At 41.0% G+C, this 21,694-nt stretch overlaps 1 protein-coding gene across 14 annotated transcripts in view; it reads right to left on the minus strand.

Moving 5' to 3' along the window:
* The window catches only part of LOC144682835 (mitogen-activated protein kinase kinase kinase kinase 4), a 337,463-nt gene that overhangs the window by 131,864 nt on the left and 183,905 nt on the right, over window positions 1-21,694 (minus strand). For all 14 annotated transcript variants that reach the window (XR_013577118.1, XR_013577119.1, XM_078545618.1 and 11 more), the window contains 3 exons: window positions 7,624-7,734; window positions 5,740-5,830; window positions 4,375-4,505 (listed from right to left, as the gene is read on the minus strand). Coding sequence is in view for 12 of the 14 variants with exons in the window: in XM_078545618.1 (XP_078401744.1) it covers window positions 4,375-4,505; window positions 5,740-5,830; window positions 7,624-7,734 (333 nt within the window). In the remaining 2 variants the exon portion in view is untranslated. The remainder of the gene's footprint in view (window positions 1-4,374; window positions 4,506-5,739; window positions 5,831-7,623; window positions 7,735-21,694) is intronic.

Below are 21,694 nucleotides of genomic sequence, written 5' to 3' on the forward strand. Positions count from 1 at the left end.
ATAGAAGATTGGCTATCTAACAGGAAGCAGTGAGTTGGCATAAATGGGTCTTTTTCTGGTTGGCAGGATGTAACGAGTGGTGTGCCACAGGGATCAGTGCCAGGGCCTCAACTTTTGATAATTCGTATAAATGACTTGGATGAAGGGACCAAAGGAATGGTTGCTAAATTCACAGACAACACAATGACAGGTAGGAAAGTAAATTGTGAAGAGGGCGCAAGGAGGCTACAAAGTGACATAGGTTAAGTGAGTGGGCAACGATCTGACAAATGGAGTATAATGTGGGCAAATGTGAAATCATTCATTTTGGCAGGAAGAATAAAAAAGAAGCTTACTATCTAAATGGTGAGAGATTGCAGAGCTCTGAGATTCAGAGGGATCTGGGTGTCCTAACGCACGAATCAGAAAAGGTTAGTATGCAGGCACAGCAGGTAATTAAGAAAGCTAATAGAATGTTATCGTTTATTGTGAGGGGAATTGATTACAGAAGTAGGGAGGTTATGCTTCAGTTGTACAGGGCATTGGTGAGACCACATCTGTAGTATTGTGTACAGTACTGGTCTCCTAATTTAAAGAAAGATATAAATGTGTTAGAAGGAGTTCAGAGAAGGTTTACTAGACTAATACCAGGAATGGAAAGGTTGTCTTATGAGAAAAGGCTGGACAGGCTAGGCTTGTATCCACTGGAATTTAGAAGAATAAGAGGCGACTTAATTGAAACCTTTAAGATCCTGAGAGTTCTTGACAGGGTGGATGCAGAGAGGATGTCTCCTCATGTGGGAGAATCTAGAACTAGGGGTCATGGTTTAAAAATAAGGGGTCGCTCATTTAAGACAGATGAGGAGAAACCTTTTCTGAGGGTTGAGTGTCTTTGGAATTCTCTTCCTCAAAGGCGGTGGAAACTGAGTCTTTTGAGTATTTTTAAGGCAGAACTAGATAGATTCTTGATTAAAAAGGGGGTGAAATGTTATTGGGGGTAGACAGGAATATGGAGTTGAGGTTACATTCAGATCAGACATGATCTTATTGAACAGCAGAACAGGCTCAACAGGCCGAGTGGTCTGCTCGTGCTCCTAATTCGTATGTTTGTATGTAAACAGGGTTTGACAGTGTGGTCCAGCTCACCAGGGAGGAGAAATCAAAGGAAAGGGAGAAGGCAGGAATCCAGGTTCAAGCTTAACTCACCAAGTCACTGTCACTCATTGCACAGTGGAGATAAGAGGCGCAATTTCAGTGAAGTCACTGCAGAATTGGAAATGCAATAAACAGATGAACTTGAAATACAGGCAGGGGTAATAGGTTGAGATGTTTGAAGAACAGAATAACAGAGAATTAAAGAGAGTGGTTAACTTGCATTTGGAATGCATAGGCTGCATAGCAATTTTGACAGGAGGCATGGTGAAACATGTAGCTGGTTAAAGCAATCTTTAAGATAGGTCAGTAGCTGCTGTCACAGAGCCAGGTTTTCATTGGAGGGATAGGATGCTGATTTGTAGCAATCCTCCTGCACTGTGTTCCAGATCTCAGTAATTCAGCTTGGTGGAAGTGGCAAGCAGATGCCATGCATTTTCCTATTGCATATGGGTAGTGCCTGTATACGGAAAATGAATATAGCTTTTACATAGTAAACAAAAACTGTACAGTGTGGAACCAAAAATAAAAGGTCCATATCCAGCAGGTCAGCTAACACATATGAGCAGCTAATTATCTAAAAAAAATTGCAGTAATTAAAATCTGGGCTTTTGTTGCCTGAATTTAATTCGCCAATATTACTGGGTCGCAGTATTCAAAATCAGACAGGTGACCATTCTAGGACCACATTTGGAAAGGAGAAGGAAAAAAGAATCTAAAAAAAAAACTCCCCCTCACCAAAAATACTGGAGGAATAATTTCAATAATATTACAGATAATTTCTTGTCTATCTACTTTATGTTGCTCTGATAAAAGAACCTGCATGCATATTTTTGATTTTTAGGGCAAGAGTTTTCATTGATTTGCTCTTCATCCACTCATTGATACTGAAAATTATAAAAAAAACATATCAAAGTCGTAAGTAAATTATAGCCTACAAAAAACACTGGGATACACACACACACATCCACCCCGCCCCCCCCCCCCCCCACCCCCCAGCCCAGGGTGTAAGTCCTCACCCAAGGACTGCTCAACAATTTCCTGGGAAGTCCAAACTTCCGATGAGCAATTACCCTGCACTGGGAACCAACTGATACTCTGACTTATGTTGGCGACTTCAGGCTGTATCTTTCTCGAAGTGGCAATCAGCGTCGGATTGCCACTCCATGCCTATCTCGCCTGACCTTCCAACTCGAGCCAAGAGATCTCCAGGCAGTGCAACTATCTCCGAAGTCCAGTGTCGAAGTCCACCACCGTCAAATTGAAGGAGGAAACGCCCCCTTATTTACTGCACTAGATGTCGTAAAACAAGTCAGTTTAAAGGTCCCATTGTAATTGACAGGCCAGGGAGAAGGTAAGTGAAAAGGATTGGGGGGGGGGGGGGGGGGTTTGGAGGTCGGGTGGGGGTGCTGGGGGGTGTGCAGCAGGCCAGACATTCATGGGGATGGGGGGGGAAGGGTCAGATAACTGGAAGGGGTGGGGGTGTCAGACATCGGGAGGGGGCGGGTGAGTCGGGTGTTCCGAGGTCAGGGGGTCAAATGTCGGGATGGGATGGGGGCTCCCGTGGGGGCGGAGTCGGGGAGTCCAGTGGGATTGGTCTGGGCCTTTACAATAGTTACCCAAAAGTTAGAAGAGGTTTTAATTCTTCTAACTTTTTCTGGGTAACTATTGATATAACCCCAGTGGAACCATCTGAAGTTTGTGGTTTAAATCGCATTTTTGGATAGTTCCCAGCCCAGCGCAACTGTCCAGAGGAAGTTAGCACTTCCGAGAAATTGCCGTGCAAACCCCTAGCTGGGCACTTGCCAGAGGGATTCCCCAGCGCTTCTTTGGGGTACCTCCAAATCCAATGCTGGAGAGCGCGTAAGTTACAGGCCTTTGACTCTCTCAGCAGAATAATTACCCAGGAAAAGTTAGAAGGATTCAAAGCGCTTCTAACTTCTGGACAATGATACTAGTGACCCCCCTGCCGGAACCACCCCCCCAACCAAATACAGCCCCCACTCCACCACTGGATCCCTTGACTATCTTTCCCCCCACCCCACCACCATCCCTCCTCCCAGCCCCATAACCACCCAACTACCCTCTCAAACCCCCCGACCCATCCTACCCCAACCCCCCACCCACTTAGCTCGCACACTTACCTTCTCCTGGCTTCTCAAAGTGGCAGGGATCTTTAAATTTACCTGCTATACGACAGCTAGTGCCATAGAAAGGGGATATGGCTTCATTTTCCCTCGATGCTGCTGCTCTGCACTGAAGGCCACAGGAACCTGCTGCGTTGCAACTTTCTCACCAGGCCCAAGTCGGAAGGTCGGGTGAGAAATATGCAACTCCCAACTCAGTTAAGTAAAAAGGAGCAGAGTGGAAACTGCAGGGGGGAATTCTGGAGATCAAAGGCTACACTGGGCAAGTTACAGAGCAGCATTGTCGAAGGGAGTCTGGAATATCTGTCTGACTTCTCAGGGGAAAAAGCATGGGATAACCAAGAAAAATATAAAATACAATTAGTGTCAGTATCCTTGGCCTAGTAAAGATTTTCTTTTAAAAACACAAATCAGCCAGAGCTGCTGCTCCTGCTCACTAAACAGATGCTCCCAATTCGGCAGGGTGTACACAGACAGGATTGAGGAAGATTGTTACTTCCCCAACCCAACCCCCAAGTGAAAAAGGGAAAGGTCTAAGATAGGGTCGAGGGTTGGAGAGATTAAAATGACAAAAGTGTCATGGATCAAAAAGCAAAGGGAGAGATAATGGCTATAGTAAAGAAACAAAGCATTGGTCCAGAGTTAATGGCAGAATAATGAACAGCGCTATCTGAAAGCAAAAATATTGAAAACAAGATACATACTGCTCATTTCCAAAGAAAAACCCAATCAAAACAGAGGACAAAGTTCATGGCCTGCAATTGTTGAACTCAGTGCTGAGTCCAGAAGGCTGTAAAGTTCCTAACTGGAAGATAAGGTGCTGTTCCTTGAGCTTGCGTTGAGCTTCAGTGGGAAACTGAAGCAGGCCGAGGATTGAAATGTGAACGTGAGCAAGATAGTAAATTAAAATGACAAGCAGCCTTAAGATCAGGGTCATGCTTGTGGGCTGAGCAGAGATGTTGCACAAAGTGGTGGCCCAATCTCATCTTTTTTGTCATATATTTGCATAAAAATAGGTTTTTAAAGAATCTCATGAATTAAAAATATCGCAAGACCGAAGTGCTGGTTCTGGAAGTAATGAAAGGTAACAACCTACCCTGTAATCATATGTTGCATCTGGATTCTCATCACAAGCAATGACCTCTGGTGCCATCCAGTAGGGTGTCCCAATAAAAGTATTCCTTCTACCAACAGTTCTGTCCAATTGTGCACTAACACCAAAATCGACTGTAATGAAAAATTCACGGCACATAGTAAGCAGCATAGTTAGAATGCAATGAATGGCAGGATCAGTACACTTATAAAAAGTGTGATAGGTGTTCACAAACTTCATATTCATCTAATATGTCAGCATTAAGAGTGTTGAATTTCTGAAATGATTCCCCCATTTCACTAACTACAAAAAAAATCAGTGGATATACAGAGGGATGACACATGTGCATTTACATTTTTTTCTCTGGAATTACCACTGAAGTTATGGCAGATAATTTGAAGAATGATCTCAGAAATTACTGTCAAATAAATACAAGCAGCTCCATTCAACTGGAAAATTACATGAAATTATAGCCGACATATCTAGAGAACCAATTAACAATCAACTCTTTTACTGACATAACTTTAAAAATGAGCAGATATTCATAAAGTGATGAATCTTGCACTTTGAAGGAAAGCCTGTATTTTTTTGTGTGAATTCCCCTTTAATGCAAAAGAGCATTCAGAAAGAGGGATAATTGGTTTCTTGGTTATGACATCTGTTAGGTTCCAAGAAATGCTCATGTGACTTGGGATTGTTATGAGGATGAACGTTGAAGCAAAAATCAAATAGACAGGTAATTGGTTATTGAATTACAACTCATGTCCTGCTGAAGCAGGATCAGTTGGAGGAAAACAGGCACAGTTCAGAACAGAACTTACAGTTCAGAACATAAAATTTGAGTGAGGGGATCAAGCAGAGTTCTCTACAAATAGACCAGTTTTGTGTTTGGCAGCAAGAAGAAAATACAACTCCAGACATCCTTGGTGAGGCAACGCGTGAGCAAGCTGAATGTTTGCATTAGAGAACTGGACCGTGTACCTAGTGCATTGGTTGGTCAATTAAAAGGGAAGTCAGGATAGCTACGCCATCAGGACTGTCGTGGTTCAAGTGAGAGAGGGCTCGTTAGACGTGCGCCTTGATGATGTTAGCTGTGTCTGGGGACTTCGGATGCAATGATGAATACAACTCAAGAGGGCAAAACAATTGAGTGGGAATTGACAGATACTACATTATAAACTCATATTGAACTGCAAGTGGTAAGGATGTAGTCTATTCATTTAACTAGCTCTATGCAAGTGTGCATACATAAATATCCTGCTCATTGCTTGTGAACTTGTGTTACCTATCTGAGGAATTGCATTATATGTTGTAAACTTAGGAGTTACTTTAAATTGAGGCTTCCTGTTACCATTGTTAGCTACATACCCAACTTCACTTCAGCATTTTCTGTCAGCAATACGTTCTGCCCTTTGATATCACGATGAATGACATGGTGTACATGAAGATGCGACAGTCCCTAAATACAAAAGAAAAAAATTGAAGATAATTTATATTCTTGCCTACATGCAACTTATGCAAGGGGGAAACACTAGTATCTCTAGTTCGACTTGATTCCAAATTCCTTTTTTAAAAATTAGTTCATGGGTTGAGTGTGTCACTGGCAAGGTCAGCATTTATTGCCCAGCCTTAAGTACCCTCAAGAAGGTAGTAGCAAGCTACCTTCTTGTACTGCTGCAATCCCTGCAGCATAATAAAGCTACAGACTATTAGGAAGAGAGTTTCAGGGTTTTGACCCAGCAACAATGAAGGAACGGCGATACAATTCCAAGTCAGAATGGCAGAGAACTTGTAGGTGATGGTGTCCCTATGTGGCTGCTGCTCTTGTTCTTCTTGGTGGTAGTAAGTCACAGGTTTGGAAGATGCAGTCAAAGGAGGCTTGGTGAGTTGCTACAGTGTCTCTTGTAGATGCTACACACTACTGCCACCAGTGAAGGAGGGAGTGAATGCTTAAGGTGGTGGATGGGGTGTCGATCAAGTGGGCTGCTTTATACTCAATGGTGTCAACCTTCTTGAGTACTGTTGGAGATCCATTCATTGAGGCAAATGGACAGTATTCCATCACACTCCTGAGTTGTGCCTTGTAGATAGTGGACAGGCTTTGGGGAGTCAGGAGCTAAGTTACTTGCCAAAGAATTCCCAGCTTTGGGATGGCATTTGAATATTAACTATTTCTAAAACCCACTTATTAAGAATAATAAACTGGGAGACATAGAAATTTTAAAAATAGGGACCAGATTTTACTGAAGAGAGTTCCAGATGTATCTAAGATAGCAGAATCTAGCAGCAGCATTTTATAATAGCTACAGAACTAGTCTTGTAAGTTTAGCGTAGATTTCTGCCACAGTACTTATACACCTATGCCTGGGACTGCTGAGATGGAAAAGGGCAGACTTCATATCAAGCCAAGATGTTACACAGGTTTTTCCAATTGAACTCAGTTTCGTCTGTTGCCCACAAAAGGAGTAGTAATAATAAAATTCTCCACAGGCCACAACAGCTAAGAAAGGAAGCAATCAGATCTTATGCGAAGCCTGCAATATCTGTGCATTTTAAACACATTTCGAGTCTGAAGGACATTACAAATGTCAGCTAGCCCAGAGTGCCAACTTGTATTCCGAGAAAATTGCTGTGAAGGGAATAGTTTGGAATGTAATTTTGATAGGTCATACTAATTTGAAAGATTTGAACAGTAGAATAAAAATGTGATATAAAACAATGAACAATTTATGTTTTTAAAATCAATAAGGTGCATACAATTTAGTTCATGCTCCATTATCAGAGGTCCAGAAACAGCAAGATTAGATTGCTAATCAATTAGTAACTCATCACTTTCTTCAAATTTAACACACATACTCCCTTCAAAGATTTGAAAACAGGTCAAAGTGCTGAAACAGACTCTAAAGGGTAACACAGATGCTGGAAATCTGAAATAAAAACAAACTACTGGAAATACTCACCAGGTCAGGCAACATCTGTGGAGACAGGAGCAGTGTTAACATTTCAGGTCAATGTTCTAATGAATGATGATTGACCTGAAACCTTGCGCTGTTTCCCTCACCACAGAGGCTACCTGACCTGCTGAGTAGTTGCAGCATTTTCTGTTTTTATTCTCTAAAGGATATGTTGATATTAACTCTAAATTTAAGCAATGGAAATAGCTTTTACTCCACTTTGATAATCTGTGCTCTTTCACATTTGTAACACCTGCAAACATCCAGCCTTTGGATTCTGTACAAGATCCATGCTCACCCGGAGTATCTCTCTGCAGATGTATGCAATCCAGTCCTCCTTCAGGGAATTTCCTTTTGTGTTTTTCACCAAGTCTGTAATGGATCCTGCACCACAGAATTCCATGACAAGCTATTGTAAAAAAAATATGTAAATTACTTCAGTTGTGCAAATCTTAAGATCTTATTTAAGTTTTTTACCTGTCAAAAGATTTTTTCCCATTCTCCTGTGAAGAATAACAAAAGTACTAAACTCCTGCTTTTGTTATTCCTTTATAAAGCACTATGCATTAGATGTAGCCAATCTTCTAGAAGTTGATAAAAGTTGGACAAAAAAAAGCGGAATCCTGACATAAAATGAGAATGAATGGGTTATTTTCAGGTTGACAGGCTGTAAACAGTGGGATGCCACAGGGATCAGTGCTGGAGCCTCAGCCATTTACAATTTACATGAATGACTTAGGTGAAAGACAGACCCTAAAGTATTTAAATTTGCCAGCAATACAAAGCTAGGTGGAAAAGTAAGTTATGAGGAGGGGGCAAAAAGTCTGCAAATGGATAGACAGTTAAGTGAGGGGTCAAGTAGGTGTCAGATGGATTGTAACTTGCTTAGGTTATTCATTTAGATGGGAAGAATAGAAAAAACAGGACTTTATTAAAAACAGTGAAAAACTATTAAATGCTGGTGTTGAGGGGGATTGGGTGTCTAGGTATATTAAAAACTAACGTACAGGTACACAAAGCAATTAGAAACGCAAATGGTTTGTTGGCCTTTAGTGTAAGAGGTTTACAGTATCTTTACAGTGCAGGAGGCCATTTGGCCATCAAGTCTGCACTGGCCCTCTGAAAGGGCATTTGACCTAGTCCCGCTCCCCTGCCTTAACCCTGCAACCTTGCACATTCTCTCTTTTCAGATAGTAATCCAATTCCTTTTTGAATACCTCTATCAAACCTGCCTCCACCACTCTCTCAGGAAGTTCATTCCAGACTCCAACCACCCTCTGGGTGAAAAAAAATTTCCTCACATCAATCACTATTATCCGTTTTGCCAATTATTTTGAATCTGTGCTCTCTAGTCCTTGCTGCTCGAGTGGGAACAGTTTCTCACTATTTACCCTATCCATACCCCTCAGGATCTTGAATACCTCCATAAAGTCTCCTCTCAGCCTTCTTTTCTCCAAGGAAAACAGTCCCATCCTCTCCAATTTATTCTTATAGCTACAGTTCTTCATCCCTGGAATCATTCTTGTGATCTCCTCTGTAATCTCTCCAATGCCTTCACATCCTTCCTCAAGTATGGCACCCAGAACTAGACACAGTACTCCAGGTCTTATACAAGTTCAACATGACCTCCTTACTCTTGTATTCAATGCCCTTATTAATAAAGCCTAAGATACAATATACTGTATTAACTTGCTCTCTCAACAAGCCCTGCCATCCTCAATGACTTATGTACATATACACCAAGGTCCCTTTGTTCCTGCACCTCCTTTAGAGTTTCTCCCTCTATATTATACTGTCTCTCCATATTCTTCCTGGCAAAATGAATCACCTCACACTTCTCTGCATTGAACTTCATCTGACACTTGTCTGCCCAATAAATCCACCAACATGTCTATGTTCTTTTGAAGTTCAAGACTATCCTCATCACAGCTGGTGCTTCCAGTCTTCGCATCATCTACAAATTGAAATAATGCCCTGAACACCACAGTCTAGGTCATTAACATACATCAGGAAAAGCAAGGGTCCCAACACTGACCCCTGGGGAACTCCACTATAAATCTTCCTCCAATCTGAAAAACATCCATTCACTCAGCCAATCTGTTATCCAAATGCCTACTTTCCCTTTTCTTCCATGAGCTAGAATTTTGCTCAAGTCTGTTGTGAGGCACTGTGTCAAATGCCTTATGAAAATGCATATACACACCAACAGCGTTGCCTTATCAACCGTCTGTTACCTCCTCAAAAAACTCCAGCAAGTTAGTTAAACATGATTTTCCCCTTAATGAATTCACGCTGGCTTTCCTTCATTGTCCTGCACTTGTCTAAGTGACTATTGATTTTGTCCAGAACTATATTTTTCACAAGTTTCCCTACCACTGAAGTCAAACTGACTGGTCTGTAATTGCTGGCTTTATCCTTGCACCCCTTTTTGAACAAGGGTGTAACATTTGCAATTCTCCAGTCATCTGGCACCAGCCCTGAGGCTAAGGAAGGTTGGAGTACAAGAGTAAGGATGTCTGCAGTTGTACAGTGCATTGGTACAGCCACTCCAGGAATGGTGTACACAATTTTTGTCTCCTTACCGAATAAAAGATATGCTTGCCTTAGAGAGTTACATTTTCATTTGTTCATGGGTTGTGGGAGTTGTTGACAAGGGCAGCGTTTATTACCATTCCCTAATTGTCTTTATGGTGGTGGTGGTTGTGAGCCACCTTCTTGAATTGCTGCAGCCCATGCAGTATAGGCGCATCCACAGTGCTGTTGGGAGGGCATTATAGGATTTTGATGCAGCAGTGAAGGAATGGCAATGTATTTTCAAGTCAGGTAGATGTGTAACTTAGAGGGGAAGCTGGAGATGCTGGGAGTTCCCTTGCACTGGTAACCCTCGTTCTTAGAGGTGACAGAGGCTGCGGGTTTGAGAGATGCTGTTGAAGGAGCCTTGGTAAGCTGCTGCAGTGCATCTTGCATATGGTGCACACTGCTGCCACTATGCGTCGGTGGCACAGGGAGTGAATATTTAAGGTTATGAACAGGGTAATGATCATGCGGGCTGCTTGTCCTGCATGGTGTCAAGTTTCTTGAGCTTTCTTGGAACTGCACTCATCCAGGCAAGTGGATGGTATTCCTGACTTGTGCCTTATAGATGGTGGGCAAACTTTGGAGAGTCAGGCAGTGAGTTACTTGCTGCAGACTCCCAGTCTCTGACCTGCTCTTATTACCACAGTATTTATACGGCTAGTCCAGTTCAGTTTCTGGTCATTAGTAACACCCAAGATGTTGTTGGTATGGGGAATCAATTATGATAATGTTATTGAATGTCAAGGGGGAGATAGTTACAATCTCTCCTGTTGGAGATGGTCATTCCCTGGCTTTCATATGGCATGAATGTTACTTGTCAGTTAACAGCTCAAGCCTAATATGTTGTCCATGTCTTGTGGCATGCAGAAATAAACTGCCTCAGTATATGAAGAGCTGGAATGGTACTGAATACATTGCAATCATCAGCTAACATCCTCACTTATGACATTATAATGCAGGGAAGGTCATAGATCAAGCAGCTGAAGACACCACCCTGAGAAGCTCCTGCAGCAATGTCCTGGAGCTGAGATGATTGGTCTCCAAAAAACATTACCATCTTCCTTTGTGCTTGGGATGACTCCAACCAGTGGAAAGATATCCTCCACAATTTTCATTTAATTTAATTTTGCTAGGGTTCCTTGATGTCACACTTGGTCAAATGCTGCCTTGATGTCAAAGGCAGTCGCTCTCACCTCACCTCTGCTATTCAGCTCTTCCTTCCAAGGACCTGTAATGAGGTCTGAAGCCAAGCGGTCCTGGTGGCACCTAAACTGAGCAAGTTATTGCTGTGTAAGTGCCATTTGATAGCACTGTTGACTACACGCTCCATCACTTAGTTGATGATCAAGAGTAGACTGATAGGCCGGTAATTAGCCAGACTGGATTTTTCCTGCTTTTTGTGGACAGGACATATCTGGGCAATTTTCCACATTATGGAGTAGATGCCAGTGTTGTAGCTGTAGTGGAACAGCTTGGCTAGGGGTGCTGCTAGTTCTGGATGAAAAGTCTTCAGTACGACACCCGGGACATTGTCAGGACTTTATTATATCTAGTGCCTTCAAGTGTTTTTTATATCACATAGAGTGAATCAAATAGGCTGAAGTCTGTGATGCTAGCTAACAGGTCTGTCCTGCCATTGGGACAGGACATATCCAGGGATGGTGATGGAGGGAGTCTGGGATATTGCCTGTTAAATATGATTCAGTGAATATGACTATGTCAGGCTGTTGCTCGACTAGTCTGTGGGACAGATCTCCCAATTTTGACACATATCAGATGTTAGTGAAGAGGATCTTGCAGGGTCAACTGGGTAGGGCATGCCTTTGTTGTTTCTATTGTCTAAATCAGCGCTGAATTATCCATCTGGTTTTATTCATGTCAATTTTTTCATAGCAGTTTGATAAAATTGAACGGCTTGGTCGGCATTTCAGGGGATAGTTAAGTGTCAAGCTACTTTGCTGTGGATCTGCAGTCATGTATAGACCAGAACAGATAAGAACAGTAAATTTTGATCCCAACAGATTTTATTGAATCCAAAGGACTTTTACAATAATCAGGTAGTTTTATGGTCATCATTTCTAAGCCTACCTTTTTTTAAATTTCCAGGGATTTATTAATTGTTGCCTAGGTGGATTTGAATTCGTGACATTGGTCCAGGCCTCTCGTCCAACAAGATTACCACTATGCTACCATTGCCTTATTATTCCATGCAACAAATGTTCACTAGATTTGATTCCTGGGATGAGAGAGCTGTTCTCCAAGTAGAGATAGATGAAAATAGTGTCATGGCAATGTGTCGTGTCTAATGTTGAACATTAATCTTTAAATTTCATCAGATGATCAGGTATATATTGAACTTCTTTGAAAGGGCTTTTGCCAAGCAAAGACACTGACTTTAAAATAGCTGCTAATTTGCATTTGTGAAAGACACATTCCCCATCATGGAGTCAACAAGTCTGCAGAACCCTCAGACAGACAATCCCTTGAAGGTTGAAAAGTTCCTTTCCGCATTATCAAGGGGGAAATGGACGACTCAAGGATTAAGAGCTTAGACATTAATATTCAAATCACCTTATGACTATCACAATGCTAACAGGACACAAGGAATTAATCGGCTGACCTGTTGGAGGCCACCATTGATCCATAAAGCTTCCAACAACAAATGAGAGAGAATTCCACTGCCAGAGGGGGCAATGGCTGTGCAGCTTGAAAGCCACAGTCATATGACTACAGCCATCTTTACTGCCAGAAAGAGAGTCTGTAGAATAGACCAGTGTCATCTCTCTCTATTGTCATGTTCGGTGCCCCATCTCTATCACATTTTGGAATACATCACAGAGAGAGAATTTCAATCGAAAGGAACTTCAAGTGCCATAACAGCCACTTTGGAAAAAGATGGAATACTGTTTAAAAGAGATCGTCTCCAGAAAAATAGCCAATTTTCTTCAGCCGCAACAGCTGGAATTTCAAAACCACCAAAAGGAACATCAGAACACACATTTTTTCTGTCTTACAGACTTTAACTCTTTAACAATTCCACCTCCCCCACCCTGTAGCCTGTTCTGTTTAGCATGCATGTGTGCGTGCGCGCCACCAGATTCAGAACGCATTTTTACCTTCTTAATAAGTCTTATTCTTTTACCTGAGTGAATTTCAAACAATAAAACTAACTCCTTACTTATTAGCTCAAAGGATCTGGCTGGCTTACTTCTTCATATGGTCAAGTACATACTGAAATGAAAGAATCAACTTTTTAAAAATTCAAACTCTTGTTATAGCCAGCCTCGGGTGGAAAAGGGTGATTTATTCACCCCTCCAGACTTGGTTGTAACAATAGGCTTGTGCATTTTGGAGTTTAGAAGAATGAGAGATAATCTCACTGAAGTGTAAAAAATTCTTAAAAGGCATGCAAGGGTAGATGCTAACAGGCTGTATCCCTGCCTGAAGATTCCAGAACTAGAGGTCACAGTCTCAGGATAAAGGGCCAGAAATTTAGGACTTAGATGAGAAATTTCTTCACTGATGTTTGTCAATCTTTGGAATTCTCGACTGCAGAGCCTCAGGGTGCTCAGTTAATGAGTAAATTCAAGACTGAGAATGATAGATTCTTGGAATCTAAGGGATTCAAGGGAAATGTGGATTGGGCAGGAATGTGGAGTTGAGGTTGAAAATCAGCCACGATCTCACTGTATGGTGGAGAAGACTCGAGGGGCCAAATAGCCTACTCCCACTCCTATTTCATATGTTCTTAAATGCTAGAAAACTCTATTTTGTCACACATTCAATATTACTGTATATAAAGAATTAAAACCAAAAATGGCTTTGAAAACACTTCTTAAAAAACAGCATTCTGTGTCACTCAATTATCTTTTAAACAGGAGTGTATCACGAAGAACTGATCTGTTCTGATAGTGCAACATATGGCATAACATATGTGGCAAGGCCTCCAATGAATGCAGAGCAGGTTACATTGCATAAAGAATATGCCCACATTTTTTCTTCCTTCAGCTGCTGTTAAAGCTTTAAATTATTTTCAAGCACTCTATTGATCAATTTTGCTAAATGGCAAAAATTTCCCCCACTTGGATTTATTTTATAAAAAGCATCAGTTTTACTTGACCAGGATATGATCACAATCTAGTTCAATGTTCTACTATAGTTTTGGGAAAAGAGCTGCATTGTTTTGTTTTGGATGAGACGTTAAACCGAGGCACCATCTATCTATTAAGATAGACAAAAGATTCCATGATACAACTGGGGAGATAACGAAGGGTTATGTAAATGCTAGTTCATTTTATAACCCAAATGCACAAAAAATAGAAAATTATTCTTAGATTAAATAACTTGTTCCACCACAGTTCATACAGAACACAATGAAGGTGAGTACTTAAATGTTTGACATGTTTTTGTGATGGGAAAGTATTCATCTCTCCTTACCATAAGTGACCCTTTTCCTTCTTTACAAGCCTAATTAACAATGTTCTACCACTGTTTCTCCTTTAGCTGTGGCTCAGTTCATAGCACCCTCGCCTTTGAATCAGAGGGTTGTGGGTTCATGTCCCACTCCCGGAAACCAAGAACTGTGATTGTACTCGAAAGAGTTGCAATCTGTGACTGTTGATAACTCGAAAGAGTTTCAATAGTTAATTATTATTGGGATAAGAACACAACAGATGAGACGAGTGGTTAGTTTCATACACTATAGATATGCAGTTAGAAAGAGTTTATATATGGAAAAGATACAGCTTTGAAGACTTTATCCTCATCACTTGAGCATGATTATGTTAGCCAATTCAGATTATTTTAGTCTTTCTTCACTACAGTCTACTTTAGCTTACTTTTTCTATATTCTATGCAGATTCTATTCCACTTTCCATGTAATTTGTTTTTCCCTATTTACAGAATTTTCACCACATCAGAGAATTCAAGCTTTATTAAAGGAGTCAGATTCTGAGAGTGCAGCCCTGCAAAGGCAACATAGAAACAAAACGTTCTACCATCCTCAAGCAGACTGAGTGGTACAAAAGCTGCAGTGGAACAATTTTGAACTTGTTGACCTGTGTGGATCTTCCCCATCCAATGGAGAATACCATAAAGAGAGATGTACATTCCAACTTAAAAACAGCTCTTTGCTTTGCCTTATGAATCATCCTGCAACTACAATGGGGTTCATATACACCACTAGGACAATGAGGAACTGATGCAAAACTGCCACTTGTTCTGAAAATATAAGACTCTTAGTTCAGTAAGAGAACAGTCCTTAAGTGCAGACTTGCAGCCCCTGAGCAACATACACCTCTTACTGTTCTGGGAGAGCACAAGTCTCAACTGAAAGACTAAAATTGTTTCAGTTATTGATAACGAGCATAAAATTATATTAAGTGCATGGAAATTCTTTTGGTCTTGATATCATTTTTTAAAAACTTTCAGAACACAAAGTGACAAAAAAATGCACTCATTTTAAAATAACTAATTCAACTGACAAGGGATACAACAGTCCAAAAATACACAAATTAAGTTCAACAGAAAATCTGTACACACCAATCCTGCTCTTAAATTTAAAAGCCCATATAGGACCACACAAGAGTTTTTAATTAAAAAGGACAGGAGATTGAGGGGTGAAAATGTAGCTACAGAATGAACAAAAAGGGGTTGCACAAACGTTTCTAAAAATGGAAAGCTTCAATGTCCTGAAAACAGAGTAATTTGAGAAAGAGCAGATGGATAGACGCCCTTGAAAATCTTTGCTTGTCCAATAAAAAGCAACAGGGTATTGGGAAGCAGATGACATTGTCAAAAACAGTGCATGAGTTTTTGCTTATACATTTAATAGCTGGCAATGATTTCCAAAGAATAGCTACACAAAAAGGTAGTCTATCTATTTATCTGGATCAAAACCAGATTTCCTGTGCACCCATCTACATATGGCCAAAATACTTTTGAAAACTATCACCCAGAGAAATAAGGCAACAAAGTGAGCACTAATTCCATGCTCATACTGCAATGGAGATTTTTTTTAAATAGTTCAACAGTGTGACCAATAAGACTTTCATAATATTTCACTTTGTAACATTACATTCATAGACTTCAAGCATCATTTTTACTGCTCGAGATGAAAGAAATATGAAAAAGTTAATTCATCTTTACTATATGATGCATTTAAAAAAAGCAACGGTAATGATAAACTGAACATCAGAGGCAGATGGGAAGGAACAGATTCCTTTTCTATTTTACTGAACGCTGCGTACAAACTGAAAAAGTTTTTTTTATAATTTTCTCCAATGTACTTTGCTTTACAGCTCTCAACAGCCCTCTGGTATCTTGTATAAGTTGCCATCCTTCAAACGTGAGTCTATTCAAGAAGTGTCATCAAGTCATGACACCTTGAAAGGAGCACAGCAGAATCTATTCCTATCAGACAACATGTGTAACACACATTGTTCAGGAATGGTTAATTGATCTTCAACTGATAAGTAATAGTTCCACACTTAGTTTATTTAAGTAACTTACTGCACCACCAAGCCCAGAAAGAGTTTTAAGAATTTGCACTGATGAGGAAAACCCAACTGGGATAACGGACTCCTCGCAGTGAAAGGCAGTTCTTCAATCACAGACCATGAGCTGGGACAAAAAACAATGGCACAAACTTGTCAAGTTCCGATTAAGGAACAGTGGTAATGGCTCACAGCATAGCTCCTCATCACCTCTGCACTGACTATAGAATAAGGTGCTGACCTAGTCAAATTCAGTTAGGAAATAAATTGGTCAGACAGATCCAAACTTACACATTCAGAATTATCAATAGAAGGGCCTAAGTATCCGTCTGCTGCAGCTATATTAACAGATCGCTTCAAGTTGCCTCCTGTCACGACAAATTGATGAGTCAGGGTCCATGAGTAAATTTTGAAAACGTCCAAAATCCAAGCCAGATAGCAAGTCTTTCCTGATGAAAGTGTCTTTCCTCTAATTTCTGCATTCAGTAATGCAGTGACAATAGATACCAAGATTTAAATTTTCAGTGATTTGTCATCCACAGAAAATAAATTGTTTGTGCATGTGTGAAGTTTGCACACTGAGTATATACAAACTAATAAGTCATAATTAACAACAAACTCAAGATGAGCATGAAAATCAAAAACTTAAATCATGCTGTGCAGACATATTCCTGGAATTTACCCCTACAGCAATTAACAAAAAGCAGCGATTCTGGTTCTAGTGAGTAGCCAGTTAGTTTAACATCTGTCATCGGGGAAATGTTTGAGTCTATTATAAAGGATGTAATAGCAGAGCGTTTAGAAATGCATAACATAATCAAGCAGAGTCAGCATTGCTTCATGAAGGAGAAATCATGCCTGACAAATTTATTTGAATTCTTTGAGGTAGCAGCAAGCAGGATAGATAAAGGAGAACCAGGAAGTGTAATATATTTGGATTTCCAAAAGGCGTTCAATAAGGCACCGCACATAAGGTTACTTAATAAGATAAGAGCCCATGGTGTTGGGGGTAGTATATTAGCATGGATACAGGATTGGCTAATGAATAGAAGACAGAGAGTTGGGATAAGGGATGGCATCATGTAACTAGTGGAGTGCCACAGGGATCAGTGCTGGGGCCACAATTATCGATAATATATATTAATGACTTAGATGAGGGAAGTGAATGTACTATCGCCAAGTTTGCGGATGACACAAAAATAGGTGGGGAGACAAGTGGTGAGGATGACTCAGTCTGCAGAGGGATATAGACAGGTTAAGTGAGTAGGAAAAACTTGGCAGATGGAATGTCATGTGGGAAAATGTGAGGTTATGCACTTTGGCAGGAAGAATAGAGGTGCTGAATATTATTTAAATGGAGAAAGACTGCAGAAGGCTGCAGCACAGAGGGATTTGGGAGTCCCGTACATGAATCACAAAAAGCTAATATACAAGTTCAACAGGTAATAGGGAAGGCAAATGAAATGTTGGCATTTATGTCAAAGGAAATGAAGTATAAAAATAGGGAAGTCTTGCTAAAACTATACAAGGCACTAGGTAGACCACACCAAGTATACTGTGAACAGTTTTGGTCCCCTTATCTAAGGAAAGATAAACTGGCATTGGAGGCAGTCCAGAGAAGGTTCACTAGGTTCATCCCAGGAACGGAGGGATTTTCTTATGAGGAGAGGTTGACTAGGTTAAGCCTGTACTCATTGGAGTTTAGAAGAATGAGAGGCAACCTTATTGAGACATATAAGATTCTTAGGGGGTTTGACTGGCTAGATGCTGAGAGGTTGTTTCCCCTTATGGGAGAGTCTAGGACCAGAGGGCCAGAGTAAGGGGTCGCTCATTTAAGGCAGGGATGAGGAGGAATTTCTTCCCTCAGAGAGTAGTGAATCTATGGAATTCTTTACTGCAGAGGGCAGAAGAGGCTGGGTCGTTAAGTATATTCAAGGCTGAGACAGACAGAGATTTTTAGTCAGTAAGGAAATCAAAGGTTATGGGGAAAAGGCAGGAAAGTGGAGTTGAGGATTATCAGATCAGCCAAGAACTCATTGAATGGCCTATTTCTGCTCCTACGTCTTATGGCCACATCAAATTTGGTCACAATCTAAGATGAAGTTATTCCAAAAATAATTCCTTGTTAAGTAGCACAGCCAAAATTGATGGTTTTATTGTGAATGGTAATTAAATATTTGGGGGTTTCAGTGCATAAATACACTTCCTTTGGACTTGAGCATGGGAGGCACAAATGGGGAATCTGCAGCTGACAGTGAAGAAGATAGCTGTGGACTCCAGAATTATATCAATGGTTTGGTTGAGTGGGCGGTGGAAAAGTGGCAAATGGAATTCAATCCGGATAAGTGAGAGGTAATGCATTTTGGGAGGGCAAACAGAGCAAGGGAATACACAATAAACAGGAGGATATTGGGGGGAGGTACAGGAAGTGAGAGATCTTTGAGTACATGTCCGCAGGTCCCTGAAGGTGGCAAAACTGGTAGATAAGGTGGTAAAGAAGCATATAGTATGCTTTTCTTTATTGAATGAGGCAAAGAATACAAAAACAGGGATGTAATGCTGGAACTGTATAAAACGCTGGTTAGGCCACAGCTGCAGTACAGCTGTGTACAGTTCTGTTCACATTACAGGGGGAGCATAATTGCTTTGGAGGGAGTACAGGGGAGATTTACAAGAATGTTGCCAGGGCTCGAAAATTGTAGCTATGAGGAAAGATTGGGCAGGTTAGGGTTGTTTACCTTAGAGCAAAGGAGGCTGAGGGGTGACTTGATCAAGGTGTACAAAATTATGAGATAGAGTGGACAGGAAGGACTGTCCCTAATAAAGAAGTCAATTACCAGGGGGCACAGATTTAAGGTTGGTAGAAGGATTAGAGGGGATATTGGCAAAAACATTTTCACCCAGAGGGTCATAGGTGTCAGGAATTCACTGCCCACATTGGTAGTTGAGGCAGAAACCTCAATTCATTTAAAAGGTACCTGAATCTGCACCTGAAGTGCTGTGACCTGCAAGGCTACAGACCGGGTGCTGCAGGGTGGGATTATAATGCGCAGCTAGGTTTTTCAGCCGGCGCAGACACCATAGGCTGAATGGCTTCTTCCTGTGTCATAACTTTTCTGATTCCTGGTTCCTGATGTGGTATCGATCCATACAGAACAAGAACTTTCCAACTTAACCCCATACATTTCAACTGTTAGTGCAACTGTTAGTGCTTCATGCAATATATCAATGTCAATGAATAAAACCAAAATTTCCCACCCTGTCTCAAGCTCCTCTTTAGATATTTCCCCATGATGTCCCACAATTCTCTACCGTGCAAGTGTGGAGCTTGCAAACATACAAATTAGGGGCTGAATGGCCTACTCCTGCTCCTCCACCATTCAATAAGATCATGGCTGATCTGATAATGGCCCCAACTCCACATTCCCGCCTACCCCCAATAACCTTCAGCTACGTTATTAGTCAAGAATCTTTCTATCTCTGCCTTAAAAATATTTAATGAGCCTGCCTCCCCCACTCTCCAGTGAACAAAGTTCCAAAGACTCTCAACCCTTAGAAAAAAAGTCTCATCTCCATCTTAAATGGTATACCTCTTATTTTTAAACTGTGCCCCTTAGTTCTAAGTCTCTTCCACAAGTGGAAATATCCTTTCACCATCCACCCTGTCAAGTCTCATCAGGATCTTATATGTTTTAATAAGATCACCTCTCATTCTTGTACTAAACTCCAATGGATACAGGCCCAGCCTGTAAAACCTTTCCTCATAAAATAATCCTCCATCACAGGCATCACTCAGGTGAACCTCTTCTGAACTGCTTCTAGTGCATTTATATCCTTTTTTAAATAAAGAGACTAAAACTGTACACAGAACTCCAGCTGTGGTCTCACCAATGCCCTGTACAACTGCAGCCAAACATTCCTACTTTGATATTCCATTTCCCTTGCAATAAACAACAACATCATTCCATTTGCCTTCCTAATCACTTGCTGGACCTGCACACTAACTTTTTGTGATGGTGGTTCATAGTGGCTGCGCAAGGTTGTTATAGGAAGAGTGCAAAAATTGGGAATTTGGAGAGTGTAGGAATTCTCTGGTAATACTGGGGAGTACATCTCAAACTGAAACTTAGTTTAAAATTGTAATTTAACTCAGAACTTTATAAATCAAAAAGAAACTGCAAGGCAGTTAACAGAAAATACCTGTTAGTGGCAGTTAACCGTCAATGTGTGTGAATAGTTGCTAATTAGTAAGCAGGAAGGTGAGGGAGCGCTTGTTACTTGGGTGTGGCTCAAAATAGTGAATAAAGTAAACATTATTGACTAAGGCAATGAATAGTCACACAAGAAGTGCATCGTAAATATAATGCAAAGGCTGGGAGTTTGGTGACAGTGAAAATTCAATTTGTTCCTTATACTCCACGCGTCTATACAGAGGACTCTTATTTGGGCACAGTGGGAACGCAGAATGATAATAAGGTGTCATTTTTTGCCTCCAATACCTGTAGTGATCCATGTAAACTTGGGGCAATGTATATTTAAAATTTTTGTCCACTGTCCCTTCAAGTATAAATAACCTAGGCTAGGATAGGGCAGAGCAATGTGTGCGCCTGGGCTTTTATGTGGAAATTTGTGGACAGAGAGTCTATACCGAGAACACTAATCTGCAGTTGATGTCTCTGTCTTGAATTTCTCCAGCTCAATCAAGAGGAGAGGAGGAGAAACATTATGTGACAGCTTTAGAGAACCATTAATTAGAGGGACACTTGGCATCCTTTGTAGGTAAGATCAAGTTTTTTTAATTCGTTCATGGGATGTGGGCGTCACTGGCTAGGCCAGCATTTATTGCCCATCCCTAATTGCCCTTGAGAACCGAGTGGCTTGCTAGGCCATTTCAGAGGGCATTTGTGTTCCAAGTGTTCCACATGGTTTGCTGCCTGCCTGTTGTCAGGGCAAACCAGTTTGATAGGATTTTGGAAACGGGGGGGGATCCAGTTATTAGGGCTAACCATAGGGAGAAACAGATTAAAGAAATGAACACAAGGCTTAAGAAGTGGCATGTGAAAGAGGAATCCCATTTGGGATCCAATAATGGGACAATGGCACCAGTGCTGGGCGTAACATTGGGACGCACTCCACCTGAACTAGGCTGGGACTAGGGTCCTAGCAGCAAGTATAAATGGGGCAGCTACTACAACTTTAATTGAATTAAATGGCAGGATGGAAAGATGGTATAAATAGTTCAAAAGGAAGAGTAGAGTAACAGAAACTATGCTTTTGGCACCACAGGTACACAGAAAA

Source organism: Cetorhinus maximus, chromosome 7 (genome assembly GCF_964194155.1).
Source record: "Cetorhinus maximus chromosome 7, sCetMax3.hap1.1, whole genome shotgun sequence".
NCBI lineage: Eukaryota > Metazoa > Chordata > Chondrichthyes > Lamniformes > Cetorhinidae > Cetorhinus > Cetorhinus maximus.